Source organism: Bombina bombina, chromosome 3 (assembly GCF_027579735.1).
Source record: "Bombina bombina isolate aBomBom1 chromosome 3, aBomBom1.pri, whole genome shotgun sequence".
NCBI classification, from domain to species: domain Eukaryota; kingdom Metazoa; phylum Chordata; class Amphibia; order Anura; family Bombinatoridae; genus Bombina; species Bombina bombina.
The window spans coordinates 531,633,385-531,659,645 of record NC_069501.1 but is presented as its reverse complement, the minus strand read 5'-3'; the positions used below and the strand labels follow the sequence as shown (position 1 = coordinate 531,659,645).

Genomic DNA, 26,261 nt, shown 5'->3' with positions numbered 1-26,261 from the left:
GTGCGAGGCACTCTTACCCGTTCTGTCTGATCTGCCTTAGTCCGCTAGAAGGGCCTATAGTAACTTCAGGAAGCAGGCCTCAAGATGGCGGAAATTTGCGCCCAAAATAAAGTTATGGCGCACTTTGAATTTGTGGGTCCCCGCCGGGTCCTCGCAGAAGGCCAGCAGCAAGTCCGGGCCACCAATCCAGGTAGGCAACTGGTCAGAAGGGAGGACAGGTCCGAAGTGTGTTCCCCCACCATGGGCGGTCACCCGATGTCTCCTGGCAGAGCAAGAGGATGGCTGCGGCCCGATCCGGAGCGGAGCCCCGACCCTCCGGATCACAGGAGCAAGGTAGGATGCGCTTCAGCGGGTTCGGCAGTCAAGATTTTAGGAATTCTCGGCTGGGTCCCAGCTGTGCCAGCAGTTGTATAGTATCCGTAGACTGGCTTTTAGGACCGCAGGCTGGCTGTCAGATCCGGTGCCATATCCGCGGCTGTAGATGAATTTGCGGCAAGCCAGTAGGCAACCTTGTTGTAAGGATCCGGGTCCAGAAAGTATCACAAGGTCTCTCGAAGTGCCCCGGAGCGGAGCCCCGACCCTCCGGGGTCTTGGAAGCTAGTGCTGCTGAGCTGCAGTAAGTTCTTGCTGTCCGGCGGCTAACTACGCTCCGTAGGGTAGAAGAGGGAGCCAGCAAATTGTCGCACCTGCTTAAGTTTTCTCAGCTCAGTACCAGGGTGCTTCTGTCTGTTGTAGGTGACAGATTTTCTCTATTTCTAGAATGTTTTAGCTGCTAAATACTTCTTTTAAATCTCCAAGTCGGAGAGAGCTCGCCACATGTGCTCCCACTCTGTTTTGCGGTTAGCTCCGCCCCCCCCATTCCCCAGTTTTGCACAACCAACACGGTTATAGTCATATACTTTTTACCTCTGTCATTAAATTGTATCTAATCCTTTGCAGACTGCCCCCTTATTTCAGTTCTTTTGACAGACTTGCATTTAGCCAACCAGTGCCCTCTCATAAGTAACTACACGGCTGTGAGATCTATGTTATCGACATAAACTAACGCCCTCTAGCTGTGAAAGACTGTCAAATGCATTAAAAGCATTAATTTACATATGAGCCTGCCTAGGTTTCAACTAAGAATACCAAGAGAACAAATCAAATTTGATGATAAAAGTAAATTGGAAAGTTGTTTAAGATTACATGCCCTATTTGAATAATGAAAGTTTCATTTGGACTAGACTGACTCTTTAATGTGTATCACAGTGGGATATGTTGAGAACATAGGTGTGTGTGATGATAGAAGAGACTAGGGCAAGAGTAAGTGCTCGCAAATAGAGAACTGGTTGTAAAGGATGAAACATGTTGCCAGAGTCGATAAAAAGCAAACTTGTATTAGGGAAGAAAGTATGTGAGAGAGTATTAGTACGAAAATAAATATTTATTGACACCGCATGGAATGCGACTGGGAATAATGATTAGTTAGAGGACAACCCGAAAATAACGGACATTTAAGGGAAATTTTACTCCAAAAATGTCTGTCATCTCTATAAAAGCAAAACAAAATTTAAACGTGTTGATTTGTTTTCCCTAAAATAAATGTGTTGCAAAAGTTGTTTCAAATGTAATTTAAATGAACACTGCAGTGTCAGGTTTTTACTTACTACTAATGCCCATTGGCTTATAAGTATTTTTATTATTTATTATTATTATCAGGTATTTTTGAGAGCGCCAACAGGTTCTGCAGCGCTATAAACAGGCAGTATACAAGATAACATTTATAGGGATCAAATGGGTAGAGTGCCCTGCCGAGAGTTGCACTGTTGTAGTCGGCTCTTATGAAGGTGATCTACAAACAGCTGGGCTCATAGGCTTACATGCTAAGGGGTTCAAGAGGATAGTAATGGAGTTAGGAAGGTTAGTGTAGGTTGTAAGCGTCCCTGAACAGAAGAGTCTTTAAGGAGTGCGTGAAGCTTTCAAAACTAGGGGAGAGTCTTGTGGAGCGAGGCAGAGAGTTCCATAAGATGGGAGCCAGTCTGGAGAAGTCTTGTAAACGGGAGTGTGAGGAGGTAACAAGAGTGTAGGAGAGTAGAAGATCATGAGCAGAGTGAAGGGGACGGAAGGGAGAGTATCTGGAGACAAAGGGGTAGATTTAACAACTGTCTGACGGACATGATCCGCTGTAGTGGATCATGTCCTCCCGTCATCCCTAAATGCTGTCGGCATCGCTAAATGCTGTCGGCATTTAACATTGCACAAGCATTTCTAGTGAAATGCTTGTGCAATGCCACCCCTGCACATTCGCGGTCAATCTTACGACTGCTGCTTCTTAACTTTGTGCATTTGAGGGCTTTGTATGTCAGAGTGAGAATTGTGTGTTTAATCCTGGATGCAAGAGGAAGCCAGTGAAGGCATATACACAGAGGGTCGGCAGATGAAGTGTGACGTGTAAGGAAGATGAGCCTGGCAGAGGCATTCATTATGGATTGTAAAGGAGCTAGGTGGCAGCTAGGGAGACCAGAGAGGATGGAGTTGCAGTAGTCGAGGCGGGAAAGGATGAAGAGAGTGGATTAAAATCTTAGTTGTGTTTTGTGTAAGGAAATGTAGTATGTAAGTATATGTTTTTCTTTAAAGGACCACTAAATACAGTAGAATTGAATAACTGACAGATACACAATAAAAAAGGACAATACTATAGCACTTACTTTGAATTTGAATCGAGCAGTAGAATATTTTCTGGATTCATTTCAAAGTTTATCCAATTTCCCTCCCCCTGTATCATGTGACAGGCATTAGCCAATCACATAATGCATATACATATATACGTTGCACTTTTGAACATGCTCAGTTAGAGCTGAAGCCTCAGAAATTGTGCATATAGAAAGAATGTGCACATTTTGATAATGGAACTATATTGTATTTTTTTTTTTTTTTAATTGCATGCTTTATCTAAATCATGAAACTTTACTTTTTACTTTAATTTTCCATTAAGTAATGTTTATTGGCTTATAGACCCTCCTTATTGGCTAACGTGTACTTTATTCTTAAGTTTATTGGCTGATACTGCTTGATTCATTTCAGTTTAAATTTAAAACTTCTTTTAATTCACTTTTTTTTTTTAGCATGTTTAAAAGGACAGACTACACCAGAATTTGTATTGTTTTAAAAGATAGATAATCCCTTTATTACCCATTCCCCAGTTTTGCATAACCAACACAGTTATAATAATACACTTTTACCCTCTGTGATTATCTTGTATCTAAGCCTCTGCAAACTGCCCCTTTTTCAGTTCTTTTGACAGACTTGCAGTCTAGCCAATCAGTGCCTGCTCCCAGATTACTTCACGTGCACGAGCACAGTGTTATCTATATGAAATATGTGAACTAACACCCTCCAGTGGTGAAAAACTGTTAAAATGCAATCTGAAAGAGGTGGGCTTCAAGGTCTAAGAAATTAGCATATGAACCTCCTAGGTTAAGCTTTCAACTAAGAATACCAAGAGAACAAAGCAAAATTGGTGATAAAAGTAAATTGGAAAATTGTTTAAAATTACATGCTCTATCTGAATCATGAAAGTTTATTTTGGCCTAGACTGTCCCTTTAAATACTGTTCTTTAATATGTATGATAGAAAGATTTTGAGTACATCGCCCTTTTAAGAGTGTAAATGGTGCGCAATTGATAGGTGTTTTGATATGGTGAGATGATATTCAGAAATTCTGAACATGCTAATGAAGATTGCTGACAAAGATTTTTTAGAATAAAAAATATGAACGCAGATGCTGTTGCTTAACATCTGTTCTGTCATTCTTTCAGGATTTCCAGGTTCCAGAGATCAGCCTTTTCTCTGAGGAGAATGGAGAGGGAAGGAAAGTGAAATACGTGGGTGCCATGCCAGACATTCGTGAACATGAGCAACCTGTCAGGGCGGTTTCCATCATTGTTCACAGCGGCATGTGAGAGAAGGGGAATAAGTGGGAATAAATGAGGGCAGGTGGCAGAATATAGCTAAGAGTAGAGAGTAATATCTGTAACAGTTGTATAGTTAGTGATTGTACTGCCATAAATAAACTTTTTGCGTGTGTCGGGTTGCTCTCATATTACAAGCTAAAAGTAAACTGTTATTAATTGCATATTATCAAGTGCACTAACCCGACATGAAAATATGAATATTTCACATTTATTTTATTTATTTATTTATACTATATATAGGAATATCTATTTAAAGTACATAGAACATATTTTGCTATGTGCAGAACATTGGAATGTGAAATATTTACAATAAATACACAGTATAACACTTTATTAAATATGAATATTACATAAATATGTTTTTATATTTTTTCATCTACTTAACTGCAAAGGGCTCCAATGCACTTATACATATGTATATATTTGTATATATGTCTGTAAATACATATAAACACATATAAATACATAAATATATATGTACACATCTATAAACACACACACATATATATATATATATATATATATATATACATACATACATACATACATACATACATACATACACATATTTAGACATGCCCTTTGCAGCCCCTTTTTTGTTCTAACTTTTTTGTGCACTAATGTTTTTGAACAATTTTTATTAGATTGTGTTATTATGAGTGTAAAGTGTAACTGTAGTTTGTAATATATTTTTGATGTGTTTTGTGACACTTTTTTGCTTCACGAAACAGTTAACCAGAGCTGTGAGGTTGCACTAACCCAACTTGTAATACGAGCAAAAAACCTGATGCGAGCAAACACCCACAATAAGCCCCTTTTCATTCGCGCTCCACTCGTAATCTTTCCCATATTCTATTTCCCTTATCTTTAAACTATAAAGAATTGAACACAGACCCAAAACAATTTATATTACAGAACAGTTTCAGAGTATCCTAGAATAAATAAGTTAATAAATAAACCAAATGTAGTTTGATGCCACTGGGGTGGAAGTGACTCTAAACAGTTAAATATGTACTGGCAGGACAAGGTTGCACACTATGCGCTAGAGCACCATTTTGAGATACATACCCTAATTCTCTGTCTGTCCCTAGGTGGCTGGTATACGGTCAGCCGTCCTTTGAAGGTGACCCCTATATTTTGGAACGTGGAGGATACCCCACCATGAAGGCCTGGGGAGGCCAAGACCCTAATCTATGCTCCCTGCAGCCAGCGCTAATTGTGAGTGATCTCACACGCATCTTCATAATATCTCTCATTCATTGTACCTTTCTCTGTCTTCGTAGCATCTTTGCCCTAACACATTATTTTAGCTGCCATTTTCTTTTCTCCATTTCACTTGTGTTTTGTTTATAATTCACAGGGAGGTCCCACTGTGGAGAAACCCAATGAGCCAAAGGTAAGTGCCATAAAATGTATTGTTGAAATAGTGTGTGCAAACAGTGCAAAAGGGGACGATACAGCTTGTATCTCCATGTAGAAGCATACAGCAGGGATGTTCGCTACATCGAATCATGTCCGTCCAGCACTTGTTAAAGTGACAGTTTACAAGTATTTCCTTTACCCTTATATTGGCATTTGAAATGGCTGAATTAGCCTGTGGTATCCCCACCTATTCTGAAAGTCAGCAGAAGAAATTACACTCTCAGTGGGGTATAGAAGAGATAAATAATACAATGTTAGTTTTCTATTGTTCTCTCCAAGTATTTGTGATTGGTTTATGGACAGATATAAGAAAAAGAAGCAGGTATATGTACACAATGTGATAAAGTAATGAGATCTGATTATACTTACAAGCTCAACCCATTTTATTAGGTTGTGGCTTCAAAACACAAAATCAGCTAATTCATATACACAAATAAACCTTAAAAAGCAAATCTCATACATTTTATACTCTGCGACTGGTAACAAAAAAGTAATTGGCAACATATTAAGGGAAAACCAATTTTACAGTATACTGTCGCTTTAAATCTACCCCTAAAGCTCACCTCAGTTTAAATCATTGCTGATTTCTTTAGATTTTTTTAATTATAATAGAATAAAGGTTAATTTTGGCTATGCCTCACCATATCCCAGTAAGGCGTGCTGTAAAGTGAGCCTTTGATGTTTTTTAATAAATGCAGGTAGAAAAGCCTTTATCCAAACTGCTTGGTACAGGCAGGACCGTCTTTAACACAGGGCAAAAGGGGCAGCTGCCCTGGGCCCAGTCTTTGTTGAGGGGCCCAAGAGTTTTTTTTTTTTTAGTTCATGCCAGACTGCTGATGTCATGTGACATGGAGGACACACACAGTCAGTCCTAATATTGTCACAGTCAAAAGTTCTTTGCTTATATTTATTTGTGAGAAACTGTGCCAGACCATGCCGATGTCATGTGACATTCCAAGCTAGTGCCATGTGGTGTTTTAGATGTGCACTGTGCAGCACTGGATGCTAAGCCCTAACTAGGCATCCAGTCAATCCCACTGCATCAGAAAAGGTCCTGCTGGGGTTACTACTGTCACCAGGTAACTGCTCTGGTGGTGGAGATTGTTTCTGGGTAGGGCTCACTATAGGCGCATGCAGCAGAAAGCTGGAGTGGCAGGCACGTGAGGATTTGAGCATCTGTTCAGCTGCACACACTGCTCTCTTCAGTCTTGAGGCTGTGTGACTCGTCTGTATCCATGCAGCCTTGGGCAGACAGCATCCAGTCTGCTGGTCCCCTTAGCCCTGCTCTTTCTGCTGTGGCTCTAAGATCAACTAACTGAAGTTTGTTAGGAAAACAGTGTTTTGTAGAAAGGTGTCAGTGAAAAGAATAAGTGAGTGTACACATGCCCGTCCCCCATGCAGCATTGTCTAGTGCAGGATGAGAGGGAACTTGTTCCTAGCAAAGTAGTGACATGTGCTGCTGTGGCTGATGTATAGTGTCATGCTGATACTTCACACATTAAGGTAAGGTTTATTTTTATAGTTTTTATTTCTCTCTGTTTCAGATTTTACAGCTTCCCATAGTAGTTCTACTGTTCCAGTCAGTAAACTTATATCTGTCTGCACCTCTATGCTTCCGCCTCAGTCTTTACCTTGCTTTGCTCCTGTTGGCTGCCCTAAATCTCTTTAACCAGCTAACCTCACACCAGAATCACATTCAAAAGCATATTAAATTAATCCAGAGGGGAGGAATTTATATATTTATTTACTTATTAGTACTGCTTAGGTCCAGTTTCACATATTGCAATTTTTTTTAATGATTAGCCCAGCAGTGATTTAGTTGTTTTTTTGGTATATTGGGGTGGAGAGCGAAATTGCATGGGGGGGGGGCCCAAGAAAATGTTTGCCCAGGGTCCAGTCAGTAATAAAGACGGCCCTGGGTACAGGTAAAGGTTTGGGTTTCAGAATAGTTTGGATTTTGGAATATTTGCATCTGTAAAATGGGACAGTTTGGAGTTGGGATGGGACTAAAGGGTCGATTTATCAAGGGCCACATGGCCCCTTATACCCCTGTCTCCATGCAAGCCTTCAGACTCACCGTAAACAGCAGTTATGAAGCAGCAGTCTTAAGACCGCTGCTCCTTAACTAGTCCGCTGCCACAGAGGCTGTGGACATCAATCCGCCCGATCCTATACGATCAGATTGATTGACACCCCTGCTAGCAGCTGCTCCTATACGATCAGATTGATTGACACCCCTGCTAGCGGCTGTTCCTATACGATCAGATTGATTGACACCCCTGCTAGCGGCTGTTCCTATACGATCGGGTTGATTGACACCCCCGGCTAGCACCAGAACTGCTTGTGCAATGGTTAATGCCGACACTGTATGCTGTCAGCATTCAGCGATGTCTGTTTTGTATACATAGTACCCTCAGAAAAACAGTACAGTGTTTTAATCTGAAAGGTAATATTTGATGTTTTAAATAAATCTAGATTATTATTTGCATTTTAGATCACAAAAATCAAACCAAGGACACAAGAAGAGAAAATTCTGACTTACAGGGGGGGAATAATAATTTTTGATAATTTAATTTTAATAAAAATATTAATTAAAAAGTTTGGATTTCAGAATAATTTTGGATTTTGGAATCCCGGATTTGGGAATTTGTACTTGTAAGATAATAAAGTCACTTTTATGCATGACTATGGAAAACGTTTATTCATTTTATTAATCTGAATAAAGAGTTTTAGTCGTTTGGAAAGAGCAAGCCATTAGTATTCTGTGATAGAACACTGGATATTGTATAGGACATGATGTATAATTAGCCCCTATATTGTATAGGACATGATGTATAATTAGCCCCTATATTGTATAGGACATGATGTATAATTAGCCCCTATATTGTATAGGACATGATGTATAATTAGCCCCTATATTGTATAGGACATGATGTATAATTAGCCCCTATATTGTATAGGACATGATGTATAATTAGCCCCTATATTGTATAGGACATGATGTATAATTAGCCCCTCTTGTTTGCAGCTGCTCCTTTTCCAGCTTCCCAATTTCCAAGGACCATGTTGGCAGGTGACAAGAGATCTGCACTCCCTGCAGCATGAAACCAACTCCGAGGGGCAATCCCTGACTTCTGTAGGGTCTCTGCAGGTTCTTGGTGGATGGTGAGTTTATAGAGTGCAGTAGGTTGCAAAACTTACTGTACCAGGAACCAAAATAGAAACATTTGATAAGACTAATACATATTCCTAATGTTTTGTTCTATCTCCCATCTTTCCCATTCATTGCTACAGCTGGGTGGGTTATGAGAAGGAAGGTTTTCGGGGTCACCAGTACCTTCTGGAGGAGGGAGATTACAGAGACTGGTCCTATTGGGGAGGCTGCACAGAGGAGCTGGGATCTATCCGCCTTATTCGTACGGTGAGAGTTGTTTAAATAACTTGCAAACACCAACCTATTTAATAATGTGATACTTCTTATACTCGCAAACTGGATAGTAAAAAATCTGCAAGTCGAACTGTCATTTTAATCTTCCTAGTGAAAATAATAACTTAAATGTATTCCCTGTGTAGGATTTTTCAGAACCAGAAATCATACTGTACGAGAAACCTGGTTGCACAGAGGGTCCATGCTTGCGGCTAAGTGAAGCACTCGCTGACATGGAGGAAGCTCATTACGGGACAAACACAGGCTCTATTGATGTGCTGAGTGGAGTGTGAGTGGATAACACCATATATATGCATTGTATTTAACTGCATAGTTCATCTTAACAGTTATTTTAAAAAGTGCCGTTAGTACGGATGGCTGAATATTTTGCCACATTTGTTAAAAATGTTAGCTGCATTGATTGTTAACAAATGATGACTGTTTGCTTATATACATTTGCTTTTGGAAACAAATGTACAAAGAAATTAACTTGATCGAACATCATTTTTGATTATTTTATTTCCAATTCAAATGTTCATTCTCACAGAATAGATTTAATTGTAAGTGTATGGAAATCAATGTTCAATGTGTTTTTCTCATTAACATTGGATATTTATTGGACAATTTAAAGTGACAGTCTAGTCAAAATTATACTTTCATGATTCAGATAGGGCATACAATTTTAAACAACTTTACAATTTACTTTTATCATCAAATTTGCTTTGTTTTCTTGGTATTCTTTGTTGAAAGCTAAACCTAGGTAGACTCAAATGCTAATTTCTAAGCCCTTGAAGGCTGCCTCTTATCTTTTGCATTTTGACAGTTTTTCACAGCTTAACAGCGCTACTTCATGTGAGCCATATAGATAACATTATGCTCACTCCCATGGAGTTATTTATGAGTCAGCACTGATTGGCTAAAATACAAGTCTGTCAAAAGAACTGCGATAAGGGGGGCAGTCTGCAGAGTCTTAGATACAAGATAATCACAGAGATAAAAATTGTATTAATATAACCGTGTTGGTTATGCAAAACTGGGAAATGGGTAATAAAGGGATTATCTACTGTATCTTTAAACAATAACAATTCTGGAATAGACTGTCCCTTTAATCATTGACCATTTTATGTTATATTCTCAAAGTGTTTTTTTTATCCCTTTAATCTCTTGTTTAACAGATGGGTGGCCTATGAGAATGTAGATTTCTCAGGGGAGCAGTATATCCTGGAAAAAGGGACTTATCATAATCACCCCGACTGGGGAGCCAAGAACACCCAGATTAGCTCTCTTCAGCCAGTAGTACAGGTAAGAGTGGGCATATATTAATGTATATATGTCGGTATAACTATAGTATGTTACGTTTGTTATTTATTTACAGATTTAACAATAAAACAAATATTTCTTGACTTTCAGGTTGGAGGCCACAGCCTGCATTTTGTATCAAAGGTAAGAACAGTTTATGTGCCCTAGGCTATGAGCGTATCTGTCACACGCCCTGAATCCAGCTACTGCATACCTGTCCTTCTGCTAGTAGGGAGCGTCTCTCAATGCCGAAGCACAGGCACATAATAAAACATAAAATCATACGGATATATAGCAGCACTCCAATATAAAAAAGTCATATTTATTGACATAAAAGTCCACATAACATTTGTGCCAATAAATATTACTTTTTTTTTTTTTAAATTGAAGTGCTGCTATATCTCCATATGATTTCATATTTGGAGAGGCTCTTGCAGTGACCCCTTCTCTTATAGCTAGCACTGATTATATCACTGGTGCTGGATTGGACTTCTGACAGAATAAAACATAAAACAACGCAGTTAACGTAAGTAAGTGCGGTATTAAAAGAATTACAAAATCTGAGAACCAGCTCGCTTGTGTTAGTGCATGTCATTTTATCACTGTCCACTATGCAAATCTATGTGTTTAACTCCTGCAAGTTAACACATAGGGGCCAATTTATCAATGTCTGTCCGACATGATACGCTGTAGCATACACTGTTGGCATTTAACATTTCACAAGCAGTTCACTAGAACTGCTTGTGCAATGCCGCCCCTTCCGGCAGATTCAGGGGTGTCAATCAGCCCGATCGTATAAGATCGGGCGGATTGCAGACCGCAGCCTCAGAGGCAGTGGACTAGTTATGGAGCAGAGGTCTTAAGACCACTGCTTCATAACTGCTGTTTCCGGTGAGCCTGAAGGCTCGTGCGGAAACAGGGGCATCAAGCACCATTTGGAGCTTGATAATTCGGCCCCTTAGTACAGTTCGGACCAGCAGTTCCCTGTGGCTGAGCCAATCAGCAGCGTTAGTTGTGCTGCTAATTGGTCAGTGGCAGTATATATATATATAAACAGTATATATATATATATACATACAGACATTTACATGGAAAACCCACAGACCTTTGGTTCTATAAATCACAATAGTGTTGGCAATTGTTCTTTTCCGTTAGATACATCTATTCTCTGAGGAGAACTTCCAAGGTGAATATCTGACCTCTGAAGAAGACCGCGTGCTGCTGCCAGATTCCTTTACACCCAAATCCTGTCGTGTAGAAGGAGGCAGGTGAGTGTTTATTGCTTTATTAAATACAATTGTTCTGAGCCCTTATACCTCTCTTCAAATAAGGCTTTGTGAATAAATAAGTTGCTCATACATACAGTAAGGATTAGCCTGGAATTTCTATTGTGTAATTTATTTAAGGTATTATATTTATATTAATCTTGGGAGGAACAACTTTTTTTTTTGTAGCCAACCAAAATATGCTTGTATACAATTATATGTAAAATATTCCAAAATGTTAGGAGTGAAGGTTTACTGGCTACCTGAAGTTTTCAAACTCTGATATATTACTATTCTGGAACATACATTACTATGGCCACCAGGTGGCAGTGCAACTTGTGTCTATTTCGAATTTATGGTTTATGTTGCACACAATCTTTTGGTAATGTGTCTGTATTTATTAGGCATTACTATAGGTGTATTTTGCAGTTTTATCTGGATACTTTGTTCCCTTTTACTTTCATTTCTTCAGTGCTTGGGCATTGCCCCGACATGACACAGACGTTTCCGGCTATCGGCCAGTAAAGTAAGGGGGGGGATCTTTCGTGAGCAGAGATTTTTCCTTTCCAGTTGCGGGAGCATTAGTGATTTGGCTATTTTTTTTTTTTAGACTATATTTTGTAACATTATTATATCTATTTTTCAAAGAACGATATCACTTATCAGCTTAGTGCTGAAAGGAATGTTATAATAAAAGTTAAAGGGACATCAAACACAATTTTTCTTTCATGGTTCTGATAAAACATACAATTTTAAACAACTTTCCTTCTATTATCAAATTGTCTTAGTTTTCTTGTTATGCTTTGTTGAAATGCAGTAAGGTAAGTTCAGGAGTGTGTACGTGTCTGCAGCACTTAAAGGGACAGTCAAGGCCAAAAAAAAACTTTCATGATTCAGATAGAGAATGTAATTTTAAACAACTTTCCAATTTACTTTTATCACCAATTTTGCTTTGTTCTCTTGGTATTCTTAGTTGAAAGCTAAAACTAGGAGGTTCATATGCTAATTTCTTAGACCTTGAAGACCACCTCTAATCTGAAAGCATTTTGACCACTAGAGGGCATTAGTTCATGAGTTTCATATAGATAACATTGAGCTCATGCACGTGAAGTTACCCAGGAGTGAGCACTGATTGGGTAAAATGGATGTCTGTCAATCAAAAGAACTGAAATAAGGGGCAGTTTTCAGAGTCTTAGATACAAGGTAATCACAGAGGTAAAAAGTGTATTACTATCACAGTGTTGGTTATGCAAAACTGGGGAATGAGTAATAAAGGGATTATGTATCTTTTTAAACAATAACAAATCTGGAGTAGACTGTCCCTTTAATGGCAGCAGTTTTGCAACAATGTTATACATAAGCAAGAGCACTAGATGGCAGCACTATTTCCTGTCATGTAGTGCTCCTATCTAGATGGTGATGTCATCAGTGGGCGGAGCTTGGTGCCTATTTTAAAGTGGTCAGAAACAAATATTCATTGTAAAATAACTTTTCTACCGTTCCTGCTGCATAATGGGATGCAGGAGACTATTTGCACCTTAATCTAAGGTAAGACTTTAAGATCAATAAGGTGAAGACTGAAACATAATTTAAAAAGCAGCGGCGGCAATCATCCCGATCAGATACGATCGAGATGATTGACACCCCCTGTTAGCGGCCGATTGGCTTCGAATGTGCAGGGAGCGGCATTTCACAAGCATTTCTTGTGAAATACTTGTGCAATGTTAAATGCCGACAGCGTATACTGTCGGCATTTAGAGATGCAGGGCTGACATGATTTGCTATAGCGAATCATGTCTGCACGTGGTTCAATTAATTGACCCTGTAGTGTATTTGTGTAGCCCAAATAATGTTTTATTGTTTGTTAAATTTGCATCTTTAAAGGGACATTGCAATCAAAATTGTTCTATCATGTAAATAACAGAGCAGTATTTCAACATGTCAAAAATATTTTTATCATGAAAAAAAGTTACATAAAAGCTGTTTAGATTTAAAGTGAAATGAAGAGAATATGAAATTAAAGGGACAGTCAACACCAGAATTTTTGTTTAAAAAGATTGGTAATCCCTTTATTACCCATTCCCCAGTTTTGCATAACCAACACAGTTATATTAATATACTTTTTACCTCTGTGATTACCTTGTATCTAAGCATCTTCTGACAGCCCCCTGATCACATGACTTTTTATTTATTATCTATTGACTTTCATTTTAGCCAATTAGTGCAGTTTCTGCCACAAGCCACAGGCGTGATCACAATGTTATCTATATGGCTCACATGAACTAGCTCTCCCCTGTTGTGAAAAGCAAATAAAAAAGCATGTGATAAGAGGCAGCCTTCAAGGGCTTAGAAATTATCATATGAGCCTTCCTAGGTTTAGCTTTCAACTAAGAATACCAAGAGAACAAAGTAAAATTGGTGATAAAAGTAAATTGGAAAGTTGTTAAAAAATACATGCCCTATTTGAAACATGAACGTTTTTTGGACTTGACTGTCCCTTTAATACCTAGATATCTGCTGTTTTATGGGTGACAGGGGCAACTCCCAAAGAAAAAATGGTTTATTCAGAGCAGGAATACCCATTTTATGCAAAAACAAAGCACTGTAATACATTTTGAAATGCTGCCTTTTAGGGTAATCAAAACATTTTCGAATGTCATGTGCCTTTAAAATTCTGTTTTATGTATGTGTTGTAATTCATTTATATCTATGTGTCATGCATTGTGTATTTTGTATATGTGTCATGCATTTATTTCAGGCATGGATGGACTTGCATGCAATATAGCGCTATATTCAATGTTCTGCTCTGAATATGCCTAGTACTGTACTGCTGCACATTGTTGTATATGTATTCATAAACTGAATCTCTCCTATAGCTGGAGTTTGTACGAAGGGGAAAATTGCAGCGGAGAGCAGTACATATTATCAGAGGGAGATTACCCGACGCGTACTGCCATGGGATGCCTTACATTCTGCACTCTGCGATCTGCTAGAAAAGTACCTCTTGTATGTATGAAACTTGGTTTATCCGAAATAATTCTATATACTGACAACTAATGTCAATGATACTCATGCTTGCTGTTATCTGATGTTTAGCCACAACAAGATTCAAAGAAGTCTGAATGTAGTCCGTACTCTTGAGGAGACTTGTGCATTTTCAGGTTTCAGATACCTCTAGGGGCGTATTTTGGCCTAGGCAAACAAGGCACTTGCCTAGGGCGACAGATTGGAGGGTGGCAGCACAGTTTTTGTGGCTATATTTGTAAGAAGCTTACAGTTATTTTAGAAGTATATAATGGGAGATTTTGCTCAAGGAGCTAACATTCTATGGGGTTATAATAAGAGATTGCCCACGGATCTTATAGTTTAAAGGTAACTCTGAACCTTTAATTTATTCAGCTAGCTCTTGCCTTTAGTTCTCTTGGCTTTCAGCATTTAGTATTGTGTTTGGGGAAGTATTGTTTCAAGAAATCTATGTTTGTTCTTTTATATATATATATATATTGCAGCAATAGATGTGTGTGTGCGTGCGTGTGACCACGTGGTTGTGCATAACTCTGTGTGTGTCTGTGACTATGTGCGTGTATGCCTGTGTGTATACAAGTGTTTTGCAAGCCCTGGTAAACATTTACTTTGGAAATGCCATGATTTTTTTTTTTTTACGTTACTCCCTGAGCAAAAAATGTTTTGGACAAAAAATGCCTAAAACCTTGGGGGGAATTTTGAGTGCCAAGGGCTGCACAAAACCTAAATACGCCATACCTCTGAATACTGAAGAAGGCGACTGATGGCGGCATTTGGCTCTTTTTGGAGCTGGATTTCTTCTTGTGAAAGCGCAACACACTAATATCTGGATTTCCACAGATCTTAGTGTGTTGCGCTTTCAGAAGAGCAAATACTGCTCCGAAAACAGCTGAATGTCTCAAATGACTGCCTTCTTCAGCATTCGGAGGTATATCCGAAACCTCCACATGTCTACTAGATTTTTCAATTTGTTTCTATTATCAAATTTACTTTATTTTCTTGGAATATTTTGTTGAAAAGCACATGAACATATCCTCAGGAATAGTAATGCCCTACTGAGATCTAGCTAGTGATTGGTAGCTACACACAAAAATCTCTTGTCATTGGCTCACCAGATGTGTTCAGCTAGCTCCCAGTAGTGCATTGCTGCTTTGGAGTTGATTATAACTATGCAGTGAATAAACACATAGTTATATGCAACAGTCTGGGTGGGTGATTGCACTCTACATTATTATTGTTTTCTGAGTGATACTTTTAGGGACATCGAACTGCTGGGTTACAACCACATTAGCATGATTACTACTCACCATACCCCATGTGCCTGCAGTTATTTTTAAAACCATTCTGTTATTTTAACCCTTTACAGGTAACGGCTGGTGAAGCTCTGCATCTTCATACTGGGTGCCGCCATCTTGGAGCTTATTCTCGCACTCTGTGGATGAAGTGGTGCGCTTTTACAGATCAATGATCTTGTTTGCTTTTGGAAAGCTGTATTGTGAGTGTCATGCATGATACAGAACATGAGCTTTTCTTTACAGTTCTTACACAGTTTAAAAGTTACATAACACATAAAGAAAAGACTCCAAGAATATTATAGAGCAGGAATAGACAACTGACGGTGGTACGAGAGCTACACGTGGCCCTTGGCAATAGTTTTTGTGGCCATGGGGAAAAGTAGCACAAACAACATGTCTTGTTGTTTTTATGGCACCAGGAAAAAGCAGAATTTTAAATGCATGTTTTGGGGTGACCTTTTTGGAAGGTAGAACAGCAGACAAAGGGTATCCTACAACCTTAACTAAATCTGACATTTGTATGTGGCCCTTAAAGGGCCATACTACCCAAATGTTTAAACACTTTAAAGTGCTGCAGCATAGCTGTAAAAAGCTGACTAGAAATTATCTCCTGAACATCTCTATGTAAAAAAGAAAGATATTTTACCTCAAAAGTTCCTCAGTAGCCACCTCCCATTGTAAAGGATTTCTAAGCAGCATTTTAGTGTGTCTGTCCTAGGACAGCTTAGGGGATGAGCCTCGTGAACTCATATTATTTCACCAATCAGGTAAAGGAAGCTTACTATGAAATCTCATGAGAGTTAAGTCAAATCTCATGAGATCACAGTAAGAGTTCATGACCTCAGTGCTGCTGATGCTGATTGGCTGCTGTTCATTTCTTCATTTTTTTTTATTTTTACCTGCAGCTGGGAGCAGCTGAATTATAACTTTTTACACAGAACTTACTCTGCTGAGCTGAGGAAATTGTGAGGTAAAATATCTTCCTTTTTTACATAGAGATGCTCAGGTGATATTTTCCTGTCAGCTTTTTACAGTTATACTGCATCAGTTTCAAGTGATTTAGCATATGAGTATTATGTCCCTTTAATGTTTTCAAAATGTTGATCTTTTGCTCCAGTTGTGCCCTGTTGCGGAACAAAACGCGTAAGCTGTTATCCTCTTGACATTTGCAGGCTTCTTGGCTGAGAACTGTATACATTTGTTTTTAAATAAATTCCAATAAAGGTTACATTTTATTCATCCATTCAACGTTTGGGACTTTGTATCTTTATAGCTCCAATGTGTTAGGAAGTTGACAATCACTGATATAGGGCAATACTACAGATATAAAAATGTACAGCAAATGCTTTGTATTGTGCATGGTACAGCTTTAAAAAAAAAACCTGGCAACATTACTGGCATATGAATGCACATTACTTATATCATAGGTGTGCAAGAATACCTAAGCACCAAGATTGTGGCACCCAGTATGTGAAGCTTCACCAACTGGCACCAGTTATGGGATAAACTGATGGCTTTACAGAAAGCTGTAGATACAGGAGAAAAAAACAATAGCAAGGTGAGTAGTAACCATGTTACTGAATTTGTACTCGGCAGTTTAATGTCCCTTTAAAGGTACATTAAAGCATTTTTGTTTCTTTCAGGATTCAAATTTTTAAAAAACTTTCCAAGTTACTTCTTTTATTGAATCTGCTTCATTCCCTTGATATCCTTTGCTGAAGGAGCAGCAATGCACTACTTAGAGCTAGCTGAACACATCTAGTCAGCCAATCACAAGAGATAAATGTATGCAGGCACCAATCAGCAGCTATCTCTCACTAGTGTGGGATATGTACGTTTTCTTTTTCAACAAGGGATACCAAGAGAATGAAGCACATTTGAAAATACAAGAGAAGTTAAAATTGTCTGAAAAAGACATGCTCTGACTCATGCAAGTTTAAGTTTGACCTTCCATCCCTTTAATAACCCTCTTTCTCTCCCTACAGTATTTCTCTGTTCCATCCATCTCACTTCATGGCCTAGAGAGGTTTGAGGGGAAGGAGCTGGAATTCTCAGGGGAGGTTCGGAGTTTGCAGGGCGAGGGGTACAACAACCATGTCTTGTCTGTTAAAGTTGGGAGTGGAATGTAAGTGAGGAGCACATTGGAGGTGGTATTTGGGATAACATGACAAGAGAAAATGTTTATTTACCTTTATTTTGTAGTGGAGACTGACGCAAAAAGTTAACTTGTTAAAATGACATTAAACAAATAAAAGTGCAGTAACATGTTAATTAAGTTTTTATTGAATTAAGAAAAGTTAAGTTGAATCTGTTTAAATTGGTGTTGAGACTAACTGAGGATGTATATTTGTGCTGATATACAATGCTTAAAGTGAAAGTGTCAATTTTGATGCTAAAGTGCCCGGTTTTTAAAAATTTGATTAAAAACAGGGGCCCTTTAATTCATCAAAATTTAAATTTCTCTCCTGTTGTGAAAAAAAAACTTACCTTTTAATCTTCACAGCAGCTCCAGCTTCCTCCGCCCGTCGCAAAGCCTCTTCCTGGGTCTAAAATGAGGAATCCGGCTTCCTCCAATCACGGCGTTGAATCAGACACTGATTCCCCCGGGGGGAAGCCGTGATTGGAGGATGACCTATCCATCATTTCTGACGTCAGAAATGGCTTGCGACGACCGGAGGAAGCTGGAGCTGCTGTGAAGTTTAAAAGGTAAGTTTTTTTTCTCAACAGGAGTGAAATGTAAATTTTGATGAATTAAAGTGCCCCTGTTTTTAATCGAACTTTTAAAAACCGGGCACTTTAGCATCAAAATTGACATTCACTTTAAAGGGACAGTGTACTGTAATTTTTTTCTCTCTACCTCAATGTGTTCCCAATTATCTATTTTACCTGCTGGAGTATATTAAGTTGTTTGCATACAGCTCATTTACCTTTAATTTGTCATTTGAAATAGCTGATTTTGCCTGTTGTGTCCCCTCCTACACTGTAAATAAGAAGGTTTAGATGAAATCATGCCCCCAGTGTGTGTGTGTGTGGGGGGTGACAGAGAGTTACTAAAATGTTCCACTTCCATTGTTCTCTCCATGTATTGGCCTTTAAGTAAACAGTGAGGAAAAAAAGATAATGAGGAGTTTGTGTAACTAATTAGACAAATAAGATAAGGAAGTCTTCTCTTCATACAAGTTTAACTCATTTTAATGGGTTGTGGTTTTAATTAGCAGAACAGCTATTTCATACACAAAAATAAACCTAACGCTTGTATAACAAGTCATCGTAATGATATTAAGGGAAAAACTGTTTTACAGTACACTGTACCTTTACGGCTTTTGTTCTTTTTTAAGCGCCATTTAAATTCATTGAAGGAAAATAATGTTATGTCCCTTTATAGTGCTGACTCCCTTTTCCCCTCTTGCACATAGCCTTTCATTTTTATAGCTTTTGCTTTTTCTCTCTTCCTTGTTTCTCTTCTGATCTTTCTGCCCCACTGTCCTCTTTTTAATCCTGCCATTCCTCACCTACCCTTCGTTTCTAACCGGCTGTCCTCCCATATACAGATGGGTGCTGTATGAGCACAGTGATTTCAGAGGTAGGCAGTGGTTACTGGAACCAACAGAGATTCCTAATTGGCTGCTGTACAGTGGTCATCAGCGAATTGGATCACTCTGTCCTATTCGGCAGGTAAGTCCACACTTACTGACTTGTACTGAGGTTGTATTTTACACAAACAAAGAAAAAAAAAGATACAGAAATTACTAAAGTTGATCCAAATTTAATTGAACAGTTAAAACTGAGAGAGCATGCATAGGGTTGCCACCTTCAGTTCAGGTCAAACCCGAGCTGCTGTAGGATGCAGGTATATTATACATAAATATATGTTTCATTTATATGTATTTTATAGTATAATGCTGTAATATGTATTTTAATTATTGTCGTTTTTTTAAAAATCGTGTATTTTCCTTTTGGTGTGTTTTTTTAATTTTTTTTATTAAGAAGAAGATTATGTGTTCGTGATATTAATATTTCATAGAAGACAGTTTGTTATTTATAAGTTCTGAACGTGTTATACTTATAATATTGCGACCACACTGTAACAAATGTTCAATATTAACATGTTTGATACAGCGACTGCAATGTAACAAAGGTGTAACAAAGGTGTTCTATATTAATAACATGTTTATTACAATATTAGTTTAACACATTCAGAAAATTGAGAACTTTTATCTGCAATAAATAAATACAACTAGAAAATACATAAATAAAACATTATATACAATCACCCGCAACTTTATTAGTTACACCTTGTTAATACCGGGTTGGACCCCCTTTGCCTTCAGAACTGCCTTAATTCTTTGTGGCATATATTCAAAAGGTGTTGGAAACATTACTCAGAGATTTTGGTCCATATTGACATGATAGCATCACACAGTTGCTGCAGATTTGTCGGCTGCACATCCATGATGCGAATCTCCCGTTCCACCACATCCCAAAGGTGCTCTATTGGATTGAGATCTGGTGACTGTGGAGACCATTGGAGTACAGTAAACTTATTGTCATGTTCAAGAAACCAGTTTGAGATGATTTGAGCTTTGTGACATGGTGCATTATCCTGCTGGAAGTAGCCATCAGAAGATGGGTACACTCTAGTCATAAAGGGATGGACATGGTCAGCAACAATACTCAGGTAGGCCGTGGCGTTTAAACAATGCTCAATTGGTACTAAGGGGCCCAAAGTGTGCCAAGAAAATATCCCCTACACCATTACACCACCATCAGCCTGAACTGTTGATACAAGGCAGGATGGATCCATGCTTTCATGTTGTTTATGCCAAATTCTGACCCTACCATCTGAATGTTGCAACTGAAATCGAGACTCATCAGCCCATGCAACATTTGTCCAATCTTCTATTATCCAATTTTGGTGAGCCTGTGCGAAATATAGCCTCTTTCTTGTTAATAGCTGACAGGAGTGGCACCCGGTGTGGTCTTCTGCTGCTGTAGCCCACCTGCTTCACGGTTTGACATGTTTCGTGTTTAGAGATGGTATTCTGCATACCTTGGTTGTAAAAAGTGGTTATTTGAGTTACTATTGCCTTTCTATCATCTCAAACCAGTCTGCCCCTTCTTCTATGACCTCTGACATCAGCAAGACATTGTCGTCCACACAACTGCCGCTCTCTGGATATTTTCTCTTTTTCGGACCGTTCTCTGTAAACCCTAGAGATCGTTGTGCATGAAAATCCCAGTAGATCAGCAGTTTTTTAAATACTCAGACCAGCCCGTCTGGCACCAACAACCATGCCACATTCAAAGTCACTTAAATCCCCTTTCTTCCCCATTCTGATGCTCGGTTTGAACTTCAGCAAGTTGAGTTCACCACAACTAGATGCCTAAATGCATTAAGTTGCTGCCATGTGATTGGCTGATTAGCAATTTGTGTTACCAAGCAATTGAACCGTGTACCTAATAAAGTGGCCAGTGAGGGTACATATGTACAATATACCCATAATCCCCCAGCTCCTATAGGTGTATTATTGATGTTCTAGTTTCACTATTGTATTGCAAAAAAACATGTTTTGGTTGACACATGTAAACTTTATTGCCAAACAATACTGTGTAAAGGAATCATTTACATTACACCTTCAATGTAGGTGACAATGCGGCTTTGAATATATCACCAGTATCGCCACCCACTGAGATGTATAGTAACACAGCTCTCAGTGAAACTGCCTTAAAATGCTGATGTCAGCCATTTTGAATATTTCAAATTAATCTCATTCCCACAACGGATCTCTTTTGAATATATCGCCACATTCTGGATGTTTCGATCATCAGGGCCTTAGTGTCAAGAAATGAAAGAAACCTTATAAATAATTATATTCCGTGACAGATCTGAATACTGTACTGCTACCTCATACCTTTATCTTTTGATGTGGAGCACAATGCATTAAATAATGTGGGCACACAATTCTTACAGTTCAAAAGCACAAGCAATAGAAATATAATGTGCCTTGTAAACTCACTGTGAATCTGTCACATAGGTACTGCATTTATTTCTGCAACTATAGTACCTATCATTGTGTTTCAGCATTACTTTATGATTTACATATGTAAATAAGTGGAAACAAATGCTTTTTAATATCTATATAAAGCTTCAAGTTTACAATTGTTGTGCATCAATGTAGTATGGCCTCTATTTATCAAAGGTCTTGCGGACCTGATCCGACAGTGCGGATCAGGTCCGCAAGACTTCGCTAAATGCAGAGAGCAATACGCTCTCCGCATTTAACATTGCACTAGCTGCTCACAAGAGCTGCTGGTGCAACGCTGCACCCTGCTGATTCGCGGCCGCCAGCAGGGAGGTGTCAATCAACCCGATCGTACTCGATCGGGTTGATTTCCGGCGATTCCTGTCGGCCTGCTCAGAGCAGGCGGACAGGGTTATTGAGCAGCGGTCTTTAGACCGCTGCTTCATAACTTGTGTTTCTGGCGAGTCTGAAGACTCGCCAGAAACACGGCCCTTCAAGCTCCGTACGGAGCTTGATAAATATGGGCCTATGTGTCTATACATGTGCTGCACCACACCAGAGCTATTTTCCAGTAAAGAGAAGACAGTTAAAGGGACACTGAACCCTAATTTTTCTTTCATGATTCAGATAGAGCATGACATTTTAAGCAACTTTCCAATTTACTCCTATTATCAATTTTTCTTCGTTCTCTTGCTATCTTTACTTTAAAGCAGGAATGTAAATCTTAGCAGCCAGCCCATTTTAGGTTCAGCACCATGGATAGCGCTTGCTTATTGGAGGCTTACATTAACCCACCAATAAGCAAGCATAACCCATGTTCTCAACCAAAAATGGGCTGGCTCCTATGCATTACAGTCCTGCTTTTAAATAAAGATAGCAAGAGAATGAAGAAAAATTGATAATAGGAGTAAATTAGAAAGTTGCTTAAAATTGCATGTTCTATCTGAATCATGAAAGAAAAAAATTGGGTTTAGTGTCCCTTTAAACTGACTGAGACACTCTACTATAGAAAAAAACATACTGTTTAAAAAAAAAAATCCTCTCCTCGTCCTCACTCACCCTCTCTCCGAAATTGCTAGTTCTCATTTGACTCACTTAATTTCTGGTTTCCTTCCTTCCCCGCCTCACCATGATTACTGTACGCAGGTTGTGCTAGTTTGCTTGTGCATCACATCATTGCAGAAGGCTTCCTCTCGGAGGAGAAAAGAACAGCCCAAGCATTCACTGTTGAGCACGCTGCATGTACAGTCCCCATAGACTACAATGTAAAGGCACTTTTCAGTGCTGTTTTTTTTCTAACACCCCACTCCCACCAACTTTAAAGCCCCAAAACTGCAGTTGTTTTTTATTTAATAAAAAACTATAATTCCCTCTATTTTGAGGGAATTTGAGGCACTTTTAGAAAACAATCAGAGATCGGATCTTTGGTTAATTTTCTCAGCGCTAATTGCTAACGCGAGCTCTCAGTAGCAATAACCAACCACTTGTAAAGTGTATTTCTGTTTACAAATTACCCTAGTATAACACATACAGGCCCATTTATCAAGCTCCGTACGGAGCTTGAAGGGCCGTGTTTCTGGCGAGTCTTCAGACTCGCCAGAAACACAACTTATGAAGCAGCGGTATAAAGACCGCTGCTCCATAACCCTGTCTGCCTGCTTTGAACAGGCGGACAGGAATCGCCGGACATCAACCCGATCGAATACGATCTGGTTGATTGACAGCTCCCTGCTGGCGGCCGATTGGCCGCGAGTCAGCAGGGGGCGGCGTTGCACCAGCAGCTCTTGTGAGCTGCTGGTGCAATGTTAAATGCGGAGAGCGTATTGCTCTCCGCATTTAGCGAGGTCTTGCGGACCTGATCCACAGTATCGGATCAGGTCCGCAAGCCCTTTGATAAATGGGCCTGATTGTATATAAGATTTTTATGTAGTATTTAAAGGGACATAAAATATCTTTAAAATGACAAGAGTTGTGTGTAGTGTTGCAATAAATTAACATACATACAGACCCTGTGGGGAATATTGCTCAGTAGGTTCACAATGTTTGCTGCAATTGGTTTTTAATTGCCTAGACCCCCACAGCTTGCTTTATTTGGTGGAGCCAATCGAAACATGCTACAAGTTGATAGAACTTGTCAATGTCATTTTGTTATCAAAACTTGCATTGTTTTATAGTATACTAACCTGTGAGACCGCAAAATATAGACAGATATGTGGCAGGGTTGAGGCTTGTGTTGTCGTATGCACTTCCAAATTTTAGAATTGTAAAACTCACATTTTTTACGGTTAAATTAAAGAAAAAGGAAGCCAAATAAATATAGGATAAAAATATAGTATATATATATATATATATATATATATATATATATATATATATATATATAAATTATATTACTTAACTTATTTTCACAATGCTTAAAGGGACACTGAACCCAAATTTTTTCTTTCATGATTCAGATAGAGCATGCAATTTTAAGCAGCTTTCTAATTTACTTCTATTATCATTTTTTCTTCGTTCTCTTGCTATCTTTATTTGAAAAAGAAGGCATCTAAGCTAAGGAGCCAGAATTTATTTGGTTCAGAACCACGGACAGCACTTGTTTAGTGGTGCTGTCCAATCAGCAAGGACAACCCAGGTTGTTCACCAAAAATGGGCCGGCATCTAAACTTACATTCTTGCTTTTCAAATAAACATACCAAGAGAATGAAGACAATTTGATAATAGGAGTAAATTAGAAAGTTGCTTAAATTTGCATGCTCTATCTGAATCGCGAAAGAAAAAATTTGGGTTCAGTGTCCCTTTAATTAAACATTTTATATTACAATCTCAGTGTGTTTTATTTTCTTTAAAGGAGTGATCGCTCATTGGCAATCTGTTTCATGAAAAAATAAATAAACTTGTATATACAAAATGCAGCAAAGACAAATAACTTTGACATCCCTTTAAGATAAATGTATGGCATGCTGTATAATCAGGAAATCTACTTCCTGTCCACAGAGGAGAGTGTATTTTAGACTCCGGAATCGCTCCCTTGGATTATATTTGTGTGTCCCAGAGCCAACTGAAGATATGAAGGCTGCACGGGTCCTGATATCAGAACCGCGAGATGGCAGCTGTGACATGTGGTACTATGAGGAAGGTCGCATTAAAAATCAGGTCTGTAAACAGTGTTTCTTCTACTTTTTGAAGACCAAAATAAAAGCAGCATTCAAATGTACTTATACAAAGATCTAATTTGTTCAAACATTTTTAATCAATTGATTGTTGCAAACTGTATTTGTTTTACATTGCTGGTGTCTAGCTTTTTACAGTGACAGTAGTTATTTTATGAAACTGATAGGCTTCCATTTTACACTTAGCTAAATTACAACAGCTGAAGGTTTGATGTAGAATAATAACATTAGGGACTTTCTGAATGCTTATTTTAATGAAGTACTGGCTATAAAGGGATAGAAATGCCCTTTACAACTAGTATTACCAAAAGTAAAATATTTTTAAAACATGTAAAATACATATATTCCATAAAATAATGTAGATATTTAAGAATTGTATTTGATTCTAATATTTTATATATAAAATGTACCTATAAATACGAATATCAATTATATTAAATTGTGAAATATTAGGTCGATAGATAGATAGATTAAGATATTGAAGGGACAGAAAAGTCAAAAGTAAACATTTATGATTCAGATAGGGCATGCTATTTGCTTTGTTCTCTTGGTATACTTTGCTGAAGTGTAAACCTAGGTAGGCTGATAGAAGCATGTGTGTTTAGCATTCTATGGTAGCAGTGTTTACAGCTATGTATAACATTGCTATAAACGTTGTTGGAAACACGGCTGCCATATGGCTAAAGACACATTCACTGACCTCACCTAGGATATGTTTGTCTATTGTGGCTGAGTTGATCACAGATGAAGATAGGTGACACATGCAAAACAAGTCTTTTATTGCTCTAGCTTTGCTAGATACTCTGACATATTTATTTTTTTCTAAAACTCTCAAGTTACTAAGGGCTAGATTACAAGTGGAATGCTAATTTATTGCGGGCGCACTATAAATAACCAGCTATTACAAGTGGCTGGTTATTGATACAGTGAACTTGTGGTAGCAATTAGCACTACAAAAATTAACCAGATTTAAGTGTAGTGTTTGTTTTTATTAACCCCTTAAGGACCAGCGACGTACCCTGTATGTCGCTGGCCTTTTTTTGGGACTTGATTGTTTTATAGCGCGGTCTTTCCACCAGCATTGAGACTGCTCTATTCCACAAAGCCTGCTCTAGGGAGGGCATTAATAGCGTGTTCTTGCTAGACTTGTGCTATTATGTCCTGAAAAAACCCTTAACGACCAGTGACATACAGGGTACATTGTGGTCATTAAGGGGTTAAAAAAGAAAAAGTAGCATTAAAAAAATAAACTGCACAATGCAGTTTTTAGGGCTTAAAGTGAGAGGATGTGGGGTGTTAAAAAAAAACAACACTGAAAAGTGCCTTTACATGGCGGTCTATCTGGAATATGATCACACATAATATGATGAAAAAAGGAAG

At 38.5% G+C, this 26,261-nt stretch overlaps 1 protein-coding gene across 2 annotated transcripts in view; it reads left to right on the top strand.

The window, feature by feature from the left end:
* The window catches only part of CRYBG2 (crystallin beta-gamma domain containing 2), a 298,904-nt gene that overhangs the window by 250,607 nt on the left and 22,036 nt on the right, over positions 1–26,261 (top strand). For both annotated transcript variants that reach the window (XM_053706977.1, XM_053706978.1), the window contains 13 exons: positions 3,798–3,937; positions 5,045–5,171; positions 5,314–5,349; positions 8,404–8,540; positions 8,670–8,796; positions 8,949–9,091; positions 9,978–10,104; positions 10,213–10,245; positions 11,257–11,369; positions 14,243–14,372; positions 17,671–17,810; positions 19,237–19,360; positions 24,706–24,864. In XM_053706977.1, coding sequence (XP_053562952.1) covers positions 3,798–3,937; positions 5,045–5,171; positions 5,314–5,349; positions 8,404–8,540; positions 8,670–8,796; positions 8,949–9,091; positions 9,978–10,104; positions 10,213–10,245; positions 11,257–11,369; positions 14,243–14,372; positions 17,671–17,810; positions 19,237–19,360; positions 24,706–24,864 — 1,536 coding nt within the window. The remainder of the gene's footprint in view (positions 1–3,797; positions 3,938–5,044; positions 5,172–5,313; positions 5,350–8,403; positions 8,541–8,669; positions 8,797–8,948; positions 9,092–9,977; positions 10,105–10,212; positions 10,246–11,256; positions 11,370–14,242; positions 14,373–17,670; positions 17,811–19,236; positions 19,361–24,705; positions 24,865–26,261) is intronic.